Source organism: Lemur catta, chromosome 22 (assembly GCF_020740605.2).
Source record: "Lemur catta isolate mLemCat1 chromosome 22, mLemCat1.pri, whole genome shotgun sequence".
NCBI lineage: Eukaryota > Metazoa > Chordata > Mammalia > Primates > Lemuridae > Lemur > Lemur catta.
In genome coordinates this window covers 18088024-18105587 of record NC_059149.1, presented here as the reverse complement: position 1 = coordinate 18105587, position 17564 = coordinate 18088024, and the positions used below count along the sequence as shown (strand labels likewise).

General features: G+C 33.7%; 1 protein-coding gene across 2 annotated transcripts in view; it reads right to left on the bottom strand.

Moving 5' to 3' along the window:
- The window catches only part of TUSC3 (tumor suppressor candidate 3), a 135579-nt gene that overhangs the window by 61821 nt on the left and 56194 nt on the right, over positions 1-17564 (bottom strand). For both annotated transcript variants that reach the window (XM_045535832.1, XM_045535831.1), the window contains exons 3-5: positions 13937-14054; positions 8098-8238; positions 2057-2197 (exon numbers count right to left, since the gene is read on the bottom strand). In XM_045535832.1, coding sequence (XP_045391788.1) covers positions 2057-2197; positions 8098-8238; positions 13937-14054 — 400 coding nt within the window. The remainder of the gene's footprint in view (positions 1-2056; positions 2198-8097; positions 8239-13936; positions 14055-17564) is intronic.

The following is a 17564-nucleotide window of genomic DNA, read 5'->3' as shown; positions in this document are numbered from 1 at the left end:
AGTGTGGCATATTGAAAGACAAGAACGTGATTCAGGATGAAGAGATCAGTTGTGACAATACTGATGAGAAAGTGATAATATGAAAATCCAGAGCTAAAAATTGAATTTGGTTCACTAAAAAATATTTGTGTCCTTTACAAGAGCATTTGCAATGGTATAGTGGGAAAGAATGAAAATATTAATACTCAGACAACTGTTTCAAGGGGTTTTGTTATAAACAGAATCAGATGAATAGAACAATATCTGGAAGTAACTGTTACAATCCTTTAGGATGAACAAGCAGATGCTTGCATTGCTAACAGGAATAATTTAGTAGTAAGGAAAAAAATTATGATGCCATTAAAAGAGGAGAGAATTGTCAGAACACTTTATTTTTTTCTTTTTTTAAATTTCAGAATATTACGGGGTACAAACATTTTGGTGACATATAATGCCTTTGCATCGCCCAAGCCAGAGCTTCAAGTGTGCCCATCCTCCAGACAGTGTGCTCCACACCCATTAGTTATGAATTTACCCGTCCCCTCCACTCCCCGCCCCACCTGCCCAGCACCCAATGAATATTACTTCCATGTGTGCACCTAAGTGTTGATCAGTTAGTACCAATTTTATGGCGAGTACATGTGGTGTCTGTTTTTCCATTCTTGTGATACTTCACTTCGAAGAATGAGCTCTAGCTCCAACAAGGATAATAAAAGAGGTGCTAGTTCACCATTGTTTTTTATGGCTGAGTAGTACTCCATGGTATACACATACCATGTTTTATTAATCCACTTATGTATTGACGGCCACTTGGGTTGTTTCCACATCTTTGCAATTGTGAATTGTGCTGCCATAAACATAAGCAGATGTCTGTATTATAAAATGACATTTTTTTCCTTTGGGTAGATGCCTAGTAGTGGGATTGCTGGACCAAATGGTAATTCTATTTTTAGTTCTTTGAGGTATCTTTATTATTACTTTCCACAGAGGTTGTACTAATTTGCAGTCCCACCAGCAGTGTAACAGTGCTCCTATCTCTCTGCATCCACAACATTTGTTGTTTTGGGACTTTTAGATAAAAGCCATTCTCACTGGAGTTAAGTGATATCTCATTGTGGTTTTGACTTGCATTTCCCTGATAATTAGAAATGTTGAGCAAATTTTTACATGTTTGCTGCCCATTATTCTGTCTTCTTTTGTTAAGTTTCTGTTCATGTCCTTTGCCCATTTACTGATGGGTTTGTTTGATTTTTTCTTGTTAATTTTCTTAAGTTCTATATAGATTCTAGTTACCAGCCCTTTATTGGATGTGTAGCATGCAAATATTTTCTCTCACATTACCCATAGATTTTATGCTACTATTTATATTTTAACACCAGTATTTTCATTACTATAACTATTAAATATCAGACAATATTGTCTGAATACATTCTATTACTATGTTTACATTTTCATTTTATTAGCTAATTTTAAAGAAATCTATCATGATCACAATCATAGAGAAGAAAAATACTTTTGTACAAACTGAAATAAGATCATGTTCACCTAGATTCTCCTAATATTATCTTAACCAGTCTTCTACCTGCCTTACTTACCCCTTTCACTCAGCTGTCCATTGTTACCAGAATGATTGTTCCAAAACATAAATTTAATCATGTTATTTATCTCTGGAACATTTTAATAGCTTCTCATTTCCAGTGTACAAAAACCCATACTCTTGTAGATAAGACAGTTTCATTCTTTCCTCTCCAGGAGCATCTCTTACTCCCTCTTGCCTTATCATTGCTCTAGCTACACAGAATTATAGTTCTCTGGATATCCAGGTTTCACATATGTTGAATACTTGGCTTTAAAGGCTTTAGAATTTCATTTATTCTTCAAAATTCAGCTCATGTCACACTCTGGGGAGCCTGTGATGATTCCCTTTACTCTAGGTTAGGTGTCTTTCCTGTGTATTCCTATAATACTCATGTATAATGTTACACTGTATTTGTCTCTGATCAGTTTCTATATCCCCACAATGCATTCCTTACAGGCAGAGTTTATGTTTCATCTATTAGTCAATGTGACAACATACCAGAGACACCATGGCCCAACCAGTCTTGTTATAGATGAACTCTAAGTTGTTTCTTCTTAAATACAGCAAACCACCAACAAGCGATACTAGCAGGGCCAAAGCAATGGTGCCAGAGTAGTTGGGTGGTCTGAAAACTCGAATCTGAAAAAAATGCAATGGAAATTTTAAAAGTGAAAGAAAAATACCAAATTTTTCTCTTGACTATATTCTAGTCCTTATAATTTTCAAAACAAAGAATTCAGAAACATTCTACCCTACTTTTCATATCTTGCACTAACACTACTTATACTCTCTTTATAACTCAAAACATATATGCCTTAAAAAATCATGGCTGAGAAATTACCTACATACTACATATACTAGTAGTCAGGTAAGGATTACACAAAATGCTAAGACTTCACCACTACACGATATATCCATGTAACAAATCTGTGTATGTACCCCCTAAACATATAAAAATTTAAAAATTTGGCTGGGCACAGTGGTTCATGCCTGTAATCCCAATGCTTTGAGAGGTCAAGGCAATAGGATAATTTGAGGCCAGGAGTTCAAGACCAGCCTGAACACCATAGTAAGACCCTGTCTCTACAAAAAATTAAAAGAAAAAATCAGACAAGCTTAGTGCCATGTGCCTGGAGTCCCAGATCCTCCAGAAGCTGAGGTAGGAGGATTGCTTGGGCCCAGGTATTGGAGGTTGCAATAAGTTGTGATCGTGCCACTGTACTCCAGCCTGGGCAACAGAGCAAAACCCTGTCTCAAAACATAATAAATAACAAAAAAAATACACACACAAAATAATTTTTTAAAAATTAATAAAAAAGAGAGAATATGTTGTTAGAACATGTTTCTTCATCCAGTGGGTCCTATTAGGCCACATAGAAAAATTCAGCAATAAAAGACAAATGTAAGCATTCTTTCTTTAAAACAAAAACATCATGGCTGTGTAAAGTGACTTCCTCTTCATTTTAGGTGAATACACTCAAGCACATGTAAACCTTATTTATATAACTCAACCCAGAGTTGCTCTGGTTCCACCTCATGGAAAATGGAATCATCTAGTAAATGGTAGGGGTATGATGAGGCTGTAATATCTGTATCATTTCAAATTGGAACTTTTTATACTGCTATTTTTTAACAGCTTTGTTGAAATGTGATCTGTATACCATACAATTTACCTATTCAAAGTGTACAATTCAATGGTTTTTAGTATATTCACCAGATATGTGCAACCATCACCACAGTCATTAGACACTTTAATCATCTCAATCACCCATTTAATCCCCTAACCTCCAGCCCTAAGTACAACAACTACAAATCGACTTTCTGTCTCTAATAGATGTTTCTATTTTGAACTTTCATACAGAATGTGTGGTCTTTTATAACTGGTTTCTTTACTTAGCACAATGTTTTCAAGGTTTATGCATGTTGTAGCATGTACCAATAATTCATTTCCTTTTTATGGCTGAATAATATCCCCTTGTATGGCTATACCACGTTTTGTTTATCCATTCATCAATTAATGCACATTTTAGTTGTTTCCACCTTTTGGTTCTTATGAATAATGCTGTTTATAAATAGTCTTATACAAGTTTCTTTTTTTTTTTTTTTTTTCCTTTGCGACAGAGTCGTGCTCTGTCACCCGGGCTAAAGTGCCATGGCATCGGCCTAGCTCACACATAGCAACCTCAACTCCTGTGCTCAAGTGATCCTCCTGTCTCAGCCTCCCAAGTAGCTGGGACTACAGACAAGTACCACCATGCCTGGCTAATTTTTTCTATTTTTTTTTTAGTAGTTATGGGCTGATTTTTCTATGATTAGTAGAGATGGGGTCTCGCGCTTGCTCAGGCTGATCTCGAATTTCTAACCTCAAGCGATACTCCTGCCTCAGCCTCACAGAGTGCTAAAATTACAGGCGTGACCCACCACACCCAGCCTATACAAGTTTTTTGAGGGACATATTTTTTCATTTCTCTTGTGTAAATATTAAATACCTGGGAGTAGAATGATGGGTCACATGGCAGACTGTTTCCAAAGTAGCTGTACCATATTACATCACAGCCAGCAGTTGAGGATGAAGGTTCCCATTTTTCCACTTCCTTGCCAACACTTACTATCTGACTTGTTGATTCTAGCCATCCTAGTGGATATAAAGTGGTATCTTATTGTGGTTTTAATTTGCATTTCCCTGATGCCTAACAATGCTGAACATCTCATAAGCTATTGAGCTTACTGGCTATTTGTATACTTTCCTTGCGGAAATGTATATTTGGATCCTGTGCCCATTTTTAATTGGGTTGTGTCTTTTGGAGCTGTAAGAGCCCCATATATACATACATATACACATATACTAGATATAAGTTTCTTATCAGAAAAATGATGTGCAAATATTTTCCCCCATTTTGTGGGCTGTCTGTTCAATTTCTTGATGGTGTACTTTAAAGTATAAAGCCTATTTTTTTTGGAAATATATCTAACTGGTATGAACTCATAATTCTAAAGTATGTACAGATCTTGGTTCTAACAAGTTTCCCTACTAAAAGAAACCAGGACTCCTCAAAAAGATGGCTAATTGAGTGTTGGGTAAACAGGTAGATAAAAAATGAGCCTGGAATCAACTGCTATGTCAGAAAATAAGAAAGTACTTGAAAGAAAATGATGAAAGCATACCACAAGGACAAAGGAGCCGGCATGAAGAGGCTCCCACTAGTCAAATCTGGAACAATTTTAGCACCAAAATAATTAAGAGTAGCAGTAAATTACAAACCACTGGGGGAAAATGTGTCTTGTACTTTTTTATGAGAGATCAGTCAGGTACAGCCACAAGAGGAGACACTAGAGAGGCTCAGGAGAAAACAAAATTGATTATATTCATAGGTTCTAGAGACAAGAGGCATGCCACACCATGCAGGACCATGTGGGAAAGACACCAGGGTGGTGAGGTAGAGTGAACAGTTTAGGATTCATTAGTTTGAATAATTTTGGTAGACTTTGGGCTATAGGGGTAGTCTCTGTTCCCTGGTAACTGGCCCTGACATGATTAAGGCAGAGAAATATTATCTCCTAGGTGTAGGGACCAGACAGAGGAGGTATGGCTCTGAACTGATTAGCTGAGTATCAAAGACATGCTCCTGGCTGGGCCTGTTATCTTTAAGTATTGGCTAGGCCCAGGAGCAGAAGTCTCAACCCAAGTAGAATTTTTTTTTTTTTTTACATGTCAAAATATCATAATATACAGAAAAGATAAAAATATTCACAATATAAACACAATTCATAAGTCCATACCAATAATAGATAAATAGATGAACGATTGATAGAGTAGGACTCTTGCTTATAGTAGAATGCTGAAGGCCAACTAGAAATATGCAGCAAGTGCTAGCACTGAAATAATCATTTTTCAACCATCATGGTAAAAACTGGATCAAGCCAGAATCATCAATGGATGCTAAATCTAAGAGAAAATTTTGAAGGAACAGGGTATCTGCATGATCTTAAGGTATCTCCACACTGACAGCTTATTATAAAGGAGGGGAAAAAAACAGTAATTATACAGTGAAGAAATGGGAAACACCTTGATCAGATATTCAAAACTAGTATCACCAGTGAAGGACAGATGGACACTATGTGCCTATGGAGGTGATTAAAACAAAACATGACCTATGTATTACTGTAGTCAAGAATGCATAAGCAGAATACAATCATGAACAAACATCAGGCAAATCAAATGAGGATCATTTTATCTAGAAAGTGGGAGCAGACTACATTCGTCAAAATGTCCTGTCTTTAAAGGACAAAGACAGGATACAGAATTGTTTCACATTTAAAGAGGCTTAAAATACATGACAACCAAATGAAATGTTTAACTCTAGACAGGATCTTATACCGAAGGTGGGCAAATGTTATAAAGGATATTATTAGGTCATTTTACAAAATTGTAACATGGATAATAGTAGCTCAAATAAAAGTACTGCATCTTTGCTTACGGATTTCTTAGGACATGCAATTCACCCTAATTTTTTTCAGGGAAAAAAAAAAAACTGTGTGAGAGTGTGTATGGGTGGAGAGAGGTACAGAGACATGGAAGTGAGGGAGAGAGTGATAATCACAAAGCAAATGGGGAAAAATGTTAACAATAGGTAAATCCAAGTAAAGGGTATACACTGGCACTACTTGTACTATTTTCATTTCTAAAACTTTTTAAAGTTTAAAATTATTTCCAAATAGAATGTATTTTTACAAAACTGTGTCTATCAACTAACTAAATGCATAAGTGTGCTAGACAGACAGGTAAATGCCTCAGAAACAAGGTTTCTCTCTGACCTTCTGTTGCTCCTGACCCTCTGCAATCTTTGCCTTCCAAAGTGCGGGGAGGGGCTGTCACTGAAGTTCCCTTATCTGACTGAAGGCAGTTCTTCCAAGTGTTCTGAATACACTGTCTTGAACCCCCTCCCTAGGATTCATCAGACAACCAGGGAAGATGAATTACCAAAGAGATTCAAAGTCACCACACCCAAACAAGCTATTGCCTAGTCTTCCTGAAGGCTGCTCCAAAACAACTTTTCTTTTTACTTGAGAGATTTTACCCGACTAACCACAGTACCTTTGTTTGCAGTGCAGTTCTGCCCCTCACCTTCCCATGACTTGTTGCCACCTCCCTCAGAACCCAGAGAAATTTTGTCTCTGGCTATTGTCTGTTCTTAGGGCCCATTCATTTTCCCTAAATATCATTTACTTTCCCTCTAAAATTGCCTACATTCCTCCACTTCCCTCTCCCTTATGAAGAGGGTATTTAAATTTCAACTATCTGGCCCTTCTTTGAGTCTCATATTTTGTGTGGCTTTCACACACATGTGCACCTTAATAAATTTGTATGCCTTTTCTCCTGTTAATCTATTATCCGTTCATTTCAACAGACTCCTAATATTGAACCTCGAGAGGAAAAATCTAAACTTTCCTATACAAGCAAAAGGACAGCTGCAGGTGTTACATGGTCTCTTCCTTCATGGCTGACGTGAGATCAATTTTTGGGGAAAGATTACAGAGACATTAGCACACTGATGAAAAAATAGAAGACTGCAGAAAAAATCTAAATGTCCACCAACTGATGAATGGATAAATAAACTGTGGTATATCCATTAAAAAAAGAAAAAAATATATTGGTAAGATTAGGGGGAAAGTAGCCATTAAGACTTCCAAATAAGTATTAACTATCATCAACATTTTGATTCATTTTCTTCCAGAATAAACTATCTATATCTATCTATACTCATATTTATGTTTTAAAACAAAATTCTAGATCATACTCTCAATGTTATTTTTCTAGCCTATCTTTTCCCTTGTTATACTTTGAGCTTCATTCTCTGCAAAATATTCTTGCAAATCATCTCTTGGCTATGCCGTAAGTCCATTTACTTAGTCTCTTATTTTTAGACACTGGATTTCTTTCCAATTTTTTCCACCAGAATGAATAAAATTTCTATGGCTAAAATTTTTAAACCATCCCTGATTACAACCTTAGGTTAAATTCCTAGAAGTGGAGTGTTAAGTTAAATTCCATAAAATAAACACATGGCACATGCTATTAGAATGGTTATAACAATTTACAGTCCTCAAAGCAGTAAATGTGATTAGGTATTTTTCCACATGGTTTTAAAGTGGGTATTATCCTTTTTAATTTACCCAAAAGATAAATAAAAATTATACATCTTACTTTTTAATTAGAATTTCTTTGATTACTACTAACATTGAATCATTTTCAGTATATTTTTTAGCCTCTGAAATTACTCTGTACCTAACTCCTATACTTTTCAATGGTTTTTAAAGTACTAATGAACCATTATTCTAAAAACCATCTGAATTCACCTAACAGTCAAAGTTCAGCTCATCGCTTATGGCTGTCAAACGCAGATCTCTCTACACAAGAAGAGACTATCCACAGAAATAAAAAAAATATTACTGTGGCCTTATTACACTGCTCTAACCAATCAGCCTATTATTAAAAACTAAGCCTATTATTAAAACTGTGGGGAATAATAAAAACATACATGAACATCTGTTCTATCAGCAATCCACTTTGCAAGTTGTTCAGCTGCAAATCCAATTCTTTGAAGGTCAAAAGTATCAGCTCTCTTGGGTCTGCCTTTTGGAGGAAAATGCATGAATGTAGGAGCAGAGTTCATATTGAGCTGTAAAACACAAGATAAAAAACACTAAATGTAATATTCTAATATTCTTTATGTATCATTAATTTAACTTTTTAAAAAACTTTTTCTGTACAAATTTGGAAAGATAGCATTTATTATGAAAATCCAAGTGGTTTTCCAGAGTTATATTTCTGTTTTTATTCATCTTAATGCACTACTGAATGAAAAAGAACTTGTAAACTTGACTAAGTTCTCTGAACTCTCACATTTAACATATATCATTCATATTATCAGCTTTACTCCCTATATTTTATCAGCCATTTCATTCTTTTTCCTTCTAGATCTAGTATTAGGATAAAGAAAGAAGGAACTGAAAGTGCAAAAGGAAAATATTGCAATCTGGCAGTACATGAATTACTTTACTTCTTAAGCAGTTATTAAAGAAAAAGTACTAGAATTTGATGAAAAATAAGCATATTATGGAATGAATTTCAAACAGATTATAAATAGATTGAATTCCCTATTTAAAACTTAAAGACTTTACTTTTTTGTAATGATTATGACTATACAACAGCAACCAACATTTTTGCTCTAAACAACCTGAATTCATCAGAGACTGCAGGAGAAATCCCCAATGATAGTCTTTTTCTGCTCAACTTCTCTATTAATTCAACTGTCTTAAATTGGTTATATTTCAGAAGTATTTTCTACAGGTAATTTCCATTTGAAAAGTGTATTACACAGAACACTACCCTAGTATAAATGGTGCTTATTATTGATATAACATCTAAAAAAACATGTATTAGGTTAATTTGCATTCAATATCAAACTACAAAAAAAAATACATATAGGTTAAATTTTGGCTGCCAAGGAATTATGAAAAATGTCTTAAAATAAACAACCAAGAGATTTTTGGCTCTTGACTTGAAACAAAATTCACTATTTCCTAATACTGAAAATGAAAATCAAATTTTATATATATATACAAAAAAATACATATTAGAATATATATATATATGATCACAATTGAGCATCAAGGTAAGGATACAATACTAAAAGCTTAGCTCCCTATAATAACTAAATTTAACAACAAAGTATACAGTCAAGACCAAAATAATTCCTGCCCTATAAATGGACTGACTATAGCTCTCATATGTACAAGACAGCTCCAAATCATTTTATAGAGGTTCATACAACTTAGCACAAACAAGCTGAATACCCAAAAGAAATGTCTCTGTATCAAAAATTTCTCATTTTTAGTATTGCAAATGCAATCAGATTTTCATTACTTACCTTCAAGTTATCTACATTAGTAAGCTTCGAACACTACTGCTAACGATTAATAGTTGGTCCATGTTTGCTATGGTTTGAAAGTTTGTCTCCATTGTAACTGTATTAAGAGGGGGACCTTTAAGAGGTGATTAGGTCAGGAGGGCTCTGCCCTCATGGGTGTGATTAGTGCCATTATAAAAGGGCAAGTTAGGCCTCCTCTTGCCCTTTGGCCTTCTGTCATGTCATGATACAGTAAGAAGGCCCTTGCCAGCACCTTGACATTGGACTTCCCAGCCTTCAGAACTGTGAGCCAATAAGCTTCTCTTCATTATAAATGACTTAGTCTCAGGTATTCTGTTATACCAGCATGAAAGAAACAAATATCAACTATTATATACAACTGTTATTATATATAACTGTTATATAATAATTATATATAAATTATATATTATGTAAATTACATAATACATTATATAACTATTTTGTTATATAACTATTTAGTACACATTTATATGTCTGTCCTTTGACAGAGCTAAATATCTGCATATATTAAGATCTCATTTTAATCTTCCCAATAGTCCTATGAGAAATGCACTATTATTTCCCTCTCTTAAAGATGAGGAGATAAAGGCATAAAAAGACAAAGCAATTTACCAAAGATCACACAGCTATGAATAGGTAAAGATGGAATCTGAACTCAGGTCTTCTGACTGTAGACAATTCGTTACCACTATATCATAATACTTTCTGAACTCTAACTCTCTGAATAAAAATTTAACAATTTTTTTCATCAAGAATTTTTTACAAAAATTTTGAACAAGTTCATTGGACAATTTAATTAAAAACACAAGCTCTTGCAACATGGTACAAACTGATTATAACACATAACATGAAATAATACATATTATATACATTATACATATAAAATATGCCTCATATCATATATATATTATATGTCTCTGTACATCAGAAGTCTATAGTATTCCATTTCCCAGCAGTGGGCTTACATTTAATGAACATTTAGTAGTGCTGATTAAACTGAACAAAGGACACAGTTACAAGTTCCTTTCTTCCCTGTGCTTCTCTCATTCTAGACTTTGTTCATATGTTTCCCTTATGGATGCAAAAGAGAAAACTACAGCCAACGTGTAAACATAAGATTAAAGAGAAGAAGTCCCCCTTATCCTCACTTCCTGCATCAGAACTATCAGAAAATCCATACTAAGGCTTAACATTCTAGAATTTTAGAGTTTTTAAAAAAAATCTTATCATTCAAAGTTTTCTTCTTAATTAAAATCCACAAATTCCCCAAGGCTACACACAAAGCAGAATCCAACATGGATTTGTTTCCTAGTCCAGAGTTTCTTCCAACGTACCATACTCATTAACCCAATGGCCTAACATCAGACACTTAGCCTTAGCCATTCCTACGAAATCACTGTAATTGAAATTACTTTCCCAAAAAGTCCTCCACAAGCTAGAAATTAGCAAATTTCTCCACTTGTTATTAATATTATCTTGATACCACAATACTGTTGACAGTGCTTTAAAACATCAATTTAGAGAGAGTACTTCCATAAAACATGATTTAATAATTAGTGGGAAAAAATAACCATTAAAAACCTTTTAGTCGTTCTCTAGCGAAGCAAAATATGTGTCCCCATTTTTGTAGATAATTTGTCATAAAAAATCATTAATTTCCATAAATTTTATGCATTTCTGCATTTTAAAATGAAAACTCTTATTGCTAAGCCAAGGGCTAGGTTTTGGAAAAGACAAAGCAGTTCTATACTAGGAATCCTGCTGCATCAAAATTAACCTGAGGAAATGTTTCACTTAAAAACAATCTTGACTTCAACTCTCAGACCTATGTCAAACTATAAAGAAATTATATCTAAATCATATAAAAGAATTCAACAATTACATCTAACCATATATCTTCATGATTACATACTGGCAGCCTATAGTCAGCACTTAACAGAAAGGTAAGATTTATCCCACCAAGTTTTTTTGTTTTAAATCTGAATTAACTGTCAACATTTTAAAGATAGAGAAATTTAATGTAAAATTTCATATCTGGGTCTTTTCTTGAGAAAGAGATCTAGATACATGTGGCCTACGTATTTTCAATAGAGCTGGAGCTGAGCTGTAGTTCTCTCACTGAGGTCAAGCGTGTCCCCTCCAATTTGCTGCAGTCCCACTCCACACTGCTTCCCCAACAATGACAGCAAAGGTCAGATGCATGGTGTTCTGCCAATTTTATTTCTTATAGTAGTTAGGAGCAAAGTGAAATATAAGTATTCCTATTAATGATTTATTTTTTAAAAAGATCAAGAATGATGTTTCAATAAAAATAGGAGAAAGCACATTTATCTGAAAAAGTGAAGAACTAATACATTTAATATACTAAGTATAGACTTAGTATATTAGATATCATGAAACAAAGATAACATATTATCAATAAAGATAATATAAAGATATCATTGTGAAACTTAACAAACCCAACCCACTTTCTTCCTTTAGTTTATAGGTCTATTTGAGTAGGTATTAATATTGGGGCTTAAATACTGCTCTAGCAGTCGCGTTGGACCCGGGTGATTACTTGCCAGTACAACAGAGAGCATTCAAGTCCATAATGAATAGCACTTCCATCTGATGATCTCTAAGGCCAATTTTCCTGAGATTTTATAGAGACCTATAAATTATATGAAATGATATTTGGTTCTTATAGTGCTATAATTTTCCTTTATAAGGATATTTGACATTACATATTTATGTTTTCCTTTATTAGTATTTTAATATTATTATTACTATTATTATTAGTTCCCTAATCTATAAGCTGCTTATAGGGAAGAACTACGCATGTTTTTTTTTTTTTTTGACAATTTATTGTTCCTACATAGTAGGCACTCAATACCATTTGCTGAATGGATAAATACAAAGAAACATCTTTAAAAGGCAAAATAAATTTATGGGAGAAGTGAAGAATACTAATAGGAAAAGGGTACTGAAGGCAAAAAGACAGAATTTACCTCATTCAACTAGAAACTGGCAAAGACAAATAATTGATCTGGAAGCAAATGAGTAAAAATATGTACTAATGGCAATTTAATTAGTAGGGTAGATTCTTTAAAGAACTTCATGCTTTTTTTCCATGACCTGATAGATCATTATGCCAAAGAATATCACATATGAGAATAATTACATAGGCCAAGATACCCAAACAAATCAATGCTGGGCACTGCAGTAAGTTTGGCATTTAAAAGAGTCTGATCAAGTAGTAAACATATAAAAAATTGTTAACTGCAAGGTAACAGCATGATTAAGAGCTAGGGCTCTGGAAGCCAGAGAGCTGAGTTCAAATTCTAGCTACACATTACACTAACTTTGTAATGCTGGACAAGTAACATTCTCTCCATACCTTATTTCCTCATCTGTGAAATGGAGCCAACAACATCATCTCTCTCACTGGATCATTGTGAAGCTAAATGAAAGAATACATATGAAGCACTTAGAACAGTGCCTGGTCCTTAAGCTCTCAATGTTAGCAATGATAAAGACACAACCATGACAACATCAAAGACAACTAGCATTCTTATGTCAAAGTCCAATACCTTGCTCCATAGAGAAGACTATAAATGAGAGTTTATTAGCCTGCTCAGGTTGCCATAAGAGAAAACCCCAGACTAGGTGACTTAAACAGCAGAAATTTATTTTCTCACAGTTCTGAAGACTGGAAGTCCGAGATCAAGGGACCAGCAGAGTTGGTTTCTAGTCAGGCTTCTCTTCCTTGTCTTGTAGCCATCTTCTTGCTGTGTCCTCAGATGGTCTTTTACTCTGTGCATATGTATTTCTGGCTGCCTCTCCCTCTTCTTATAAGGACATCAGTCCTATTGGATTAGGACCCCACCCTTAAGACCTCATTTAATCTTAATTACATCCCTCAGAGCCCTATCTTCAAATACAGTCCCATTGGAGCTTATGGCTTCAACATATCAATTTAGAGAAATACAATTCAGCCCTTAACAGAATGAAAACACTTTTAAATAAATACTTAATATTTTACATGTAAAATCTCTGTATCTGCCACATTGGAAGAAATAAAGTTTAAGTAAAACTTGCATTGAATTTTATATAAAACGTCACAAGTTTGTGCAAAATACTTAACCATATACAAATACCAAAATAATATTAATTCATGTATACTGCCAATGCATGCTAAGAAAACACAGTTCCTCTGTAAGGCAAAAGTCAAAATGTGTTTACTGTACTTACTAATGGCAAAAACTATACAATGATAAAGGCAACACTGGCTGTAATTATTTTAATCACATCACAGAATTTATCACAACTACTTACTATATTTATTAACTTATTCAATGAATTGTATTTTTATCTGGCTAACAAAAATATATCATCCATAAGTGACTGTTAAATATATTACCAAAATAAAATATAACTCTTTTACCTGCTGAAAAACATCTGTCCCCTCGTCATAGTCCACCATACTGAAGAAGAGTTTGTTACAAAAAGCAGATGAATAGCGCCAGGAGTTAGCCAGTATTTGATATTCTTCATTAGCTTGCCTAACAAAAATAATGGGGCAGAGTAGAAACACATCAGTACTGAAGCATTAACAAAGCAGTTATAAAACCGGTAATTCTAGGGCAAACATTGGCCAGTTTCTGTATGGACTGCAAGCAAAGACTAGTCTTTTTAATATTTTTAAATGGTTGTTAAAAAAAAAAAAAAAAAGGAAATATTCCTCGACACATGAAAATTATATGAAATTCGAACTTTAGTATTCATAAAGTTTTATTGCAACACAGCCACAATGAGTCATTTACATATTGCTATGAATACTATTATGCTATAAGGGCAAAGGTGAGTAGTTGTTACAACTGTATGAGCCACAGACTGGCCTGGCCCTTTAAATAAAAAGTTTGCCAACTCTTGTTTTACGGAACATTTTTTGGCATTCCCTATAAAATTAAATCTTCTAATAATTTTTAGTGAAAGACCAACTTTTAAGAATATTTGCAATTCAGTTTAACAGAAAAACAAAAATCATGAGGAAATATAAATTATAAAATTGCAAACACAGTTATACTGCACCTTTATTTGTTCCATTTATCTTAAAATGCATTTACATTCGAACCTAAAAGTAGGCAAAAATTTCTCCGAGTAGCTAAACCAGATGCCGCAAACTCTCTTCTAGTATGATATTTGCTCCTATTTAGAACTCATTTTTATTAGACATTTTGCTAATTTTCCAGATGATAAAGCTCTATATTTAGATGTAGGGAGAGATTAAAAACAGGGAAATGGCATTGCTGGAAGCATGTAAGCACAGTAATAGGAACAAAAAGCAACAAGTTATTGCTAAAACATTTTTAAAAACAAAGTAGGAGTGCTTCTTCCACATAATTGACCATTCTCAGGAGTTTGTCTTCTCAAATAAAATAACGATTTAAAAGACAAAGTTAAATAAAATCCACAGAACAAAATAAAACAGGTGGAAATATTGGGGGATATTGGGGAAAGGGAGAGGCAGAGAGAAAGGATCTATAGGTATAATTCAGTAATTACAACTTTCAAACAGGAGTCCAAGAGAGAGGAGGGCCATAAAACAGAGGAAATGATATTTCTGGAAACAATAAAATTAAAGGAGACTAAATATTTAAATTAAAATTATTTCCTAGATTCAGAATAGGATGAATGTGAAAAAAACCAACATAGAAAAATTCTGTGATATTCCAGAACACTATGGATAAAAAAGAAGATCCTAACAGTTTTCAGCGAAAAAAAAATTCCTCAACAGGGGCAAACAATGAGATTGGGATTGGACTGGTCATTAGCAACACTAGATACCAGCAGATAGAACAATTACTTGAGAGTTTTGAAGGGATATTATTTTCTATTTAGAACTCTATATTGAGCCAAAATATCAATTAAGTTTGAAATGAGCATGTTATCAGCAATCTAAGGAATCTAAAACTGACCTCACACGCATTCTTAGGAAATTAACCTAAGACATAATTGATGAATGAAAAAGTGAGAAAACCTGAGACTATGATAGAAGCACTATAAGAGAGAGAATAAGGCAACCAGAAATATGGTAAGATAGACAGGAAGAGAAGATGCAAGAAAACTATAGTCTAACTATGATGTTACCATGCAACCAGTTCAAATTAGAACAGGAGTTTAATTAGATTTAAAAATGAAAAAAATAGATTCTAAGTAACGATTAGAATCAGAAAGAGCTGGAAGATATTAAGACCATAGTAATTAAATATGTATTTGTTCCCACAACAGTAAAAAGGACAACCAAAAATGAACATAAGATTTAAGGTCCAGATAAGAAGCAAATTAAAATATATCATAATTTTAATCAATTGGTGATAAGAAATATTTTGAACATTTTCTTTTGATTGGGGCAAGGGTTGTAAACAATGGCATTGTAGCAAAGGAATCAAATTATTATTACTTTGCAGTGGATGATATTTTATAGGGAAATAATAATGTAAATGCTGTTTATTCCCTTGCAGCTTTCTAAATTAACCTATAGACAGAGCATGGATGTAATTACAGTTATAGTGTAGAATGCAGATGCTATCAACTATGACAATACAGAAATATAGTTTACAGAATTTGGTAGGTAAAGGGGAAGAAGAGGTGATGGGGAAGGCTGTGCTTGCTAATCTTCATGTCAAAAATTAGAGAAGCAAGATATATAATCTATAGTTAGTGAACAAGAAATACAAGGATGTATTTAATAATGCCATTACAGTGATAAATAAGAAATAGAAATAAAAATCATGAGGGGTAAGATGAGTTACATCTTCACTTATCACAGCAAGAAACGTAAAGACCAAGTATACTGTATGAAATATTGTTATAACATTTAGAGATATGAAAAAAACATCAAAAGAAAAAAACACAAAGGAGTGACAGTGATCATTTCTGGCACACAAGTCTGCAGATAGGTAAGTGCAATGGCCAGAGTCTGCAGTTCTTCATTTCAGACCCTTCTTTATTAACAAGAAGCACATGAGATTGTTGTGATTAATATATATACACTTTAACAGGCCTAAATATGAACAGTGCTGTAGTCTGAGGTCATTTTAGCATAAAATAAAGATCTAAGGCATCGTTTTATTAGAGCACAGCACCAAAACTGATCGCTGTAATGATTACTATAAGACTGCATTGTGCCCAGTAGGCAGAAAACGATACAGTACGTTTTAGAATATTTTCAATAAAAATAGTTACAAATTTTAAAGCTCCCGTGGTTAAATAAGATTTAGTCTACTGTAATGCACTCAAAAACTATTTACTAAACACCTAATAGCAAGAAATAAGAAGTAATCTCCAAGATCTCTGGTCTTCATAACATTGATGTTTTAGTGAGGAGACATACAATAAACTAAATGAATAATAAAAAAACTAAAAACTAAGATCTACTATGAGAAAACAATATACAAAATAGCACTATAGGAAATAATGGAGAATGTACTTAGATGGTATGGTCATTAAAAGACTTCTCAGATGAAGTGATAATAAAGCTCAAATGCCAAGGATGAGAAAGAGCCAGCAGGAATAACAAGCACAAAGGCCTAAAGAGGGAAAGAACTTAAGACACTGGCAGGTTGAAGCTGCAACATAAATGAGAACACGCTGTCTGTTTACTACAAGAATATGTACAGAATACACATTTACACCCTCTCTCATCTGTATAAACAGTGTTGCACTGTGCCTCTCCCAATCCTACAATCAAAACAAAGTTCAAAACAACAGGAGCCCTAAAATCAGATTTGATTTTTATCATAAGAAATGTAATATGACTGGTAAGTATTCATCATTAATTTTCAAAGAAAAAATGTATAGTAACTTCACACATTGAACTGGCACTAACATATAAATAGGTCTGAACATCTTTACATAGTAATAAACCTTCGACCAATACTGCTTTAAAAAACTCACTGAAAGGATGGCATTATGATTAAGAAAACAATAATATTAAACACAATTCCATTATTGGAGTATTTTACAAAAAATGACAGTTTAACTTTTTAAATAAAACAGAGAAATAGTAA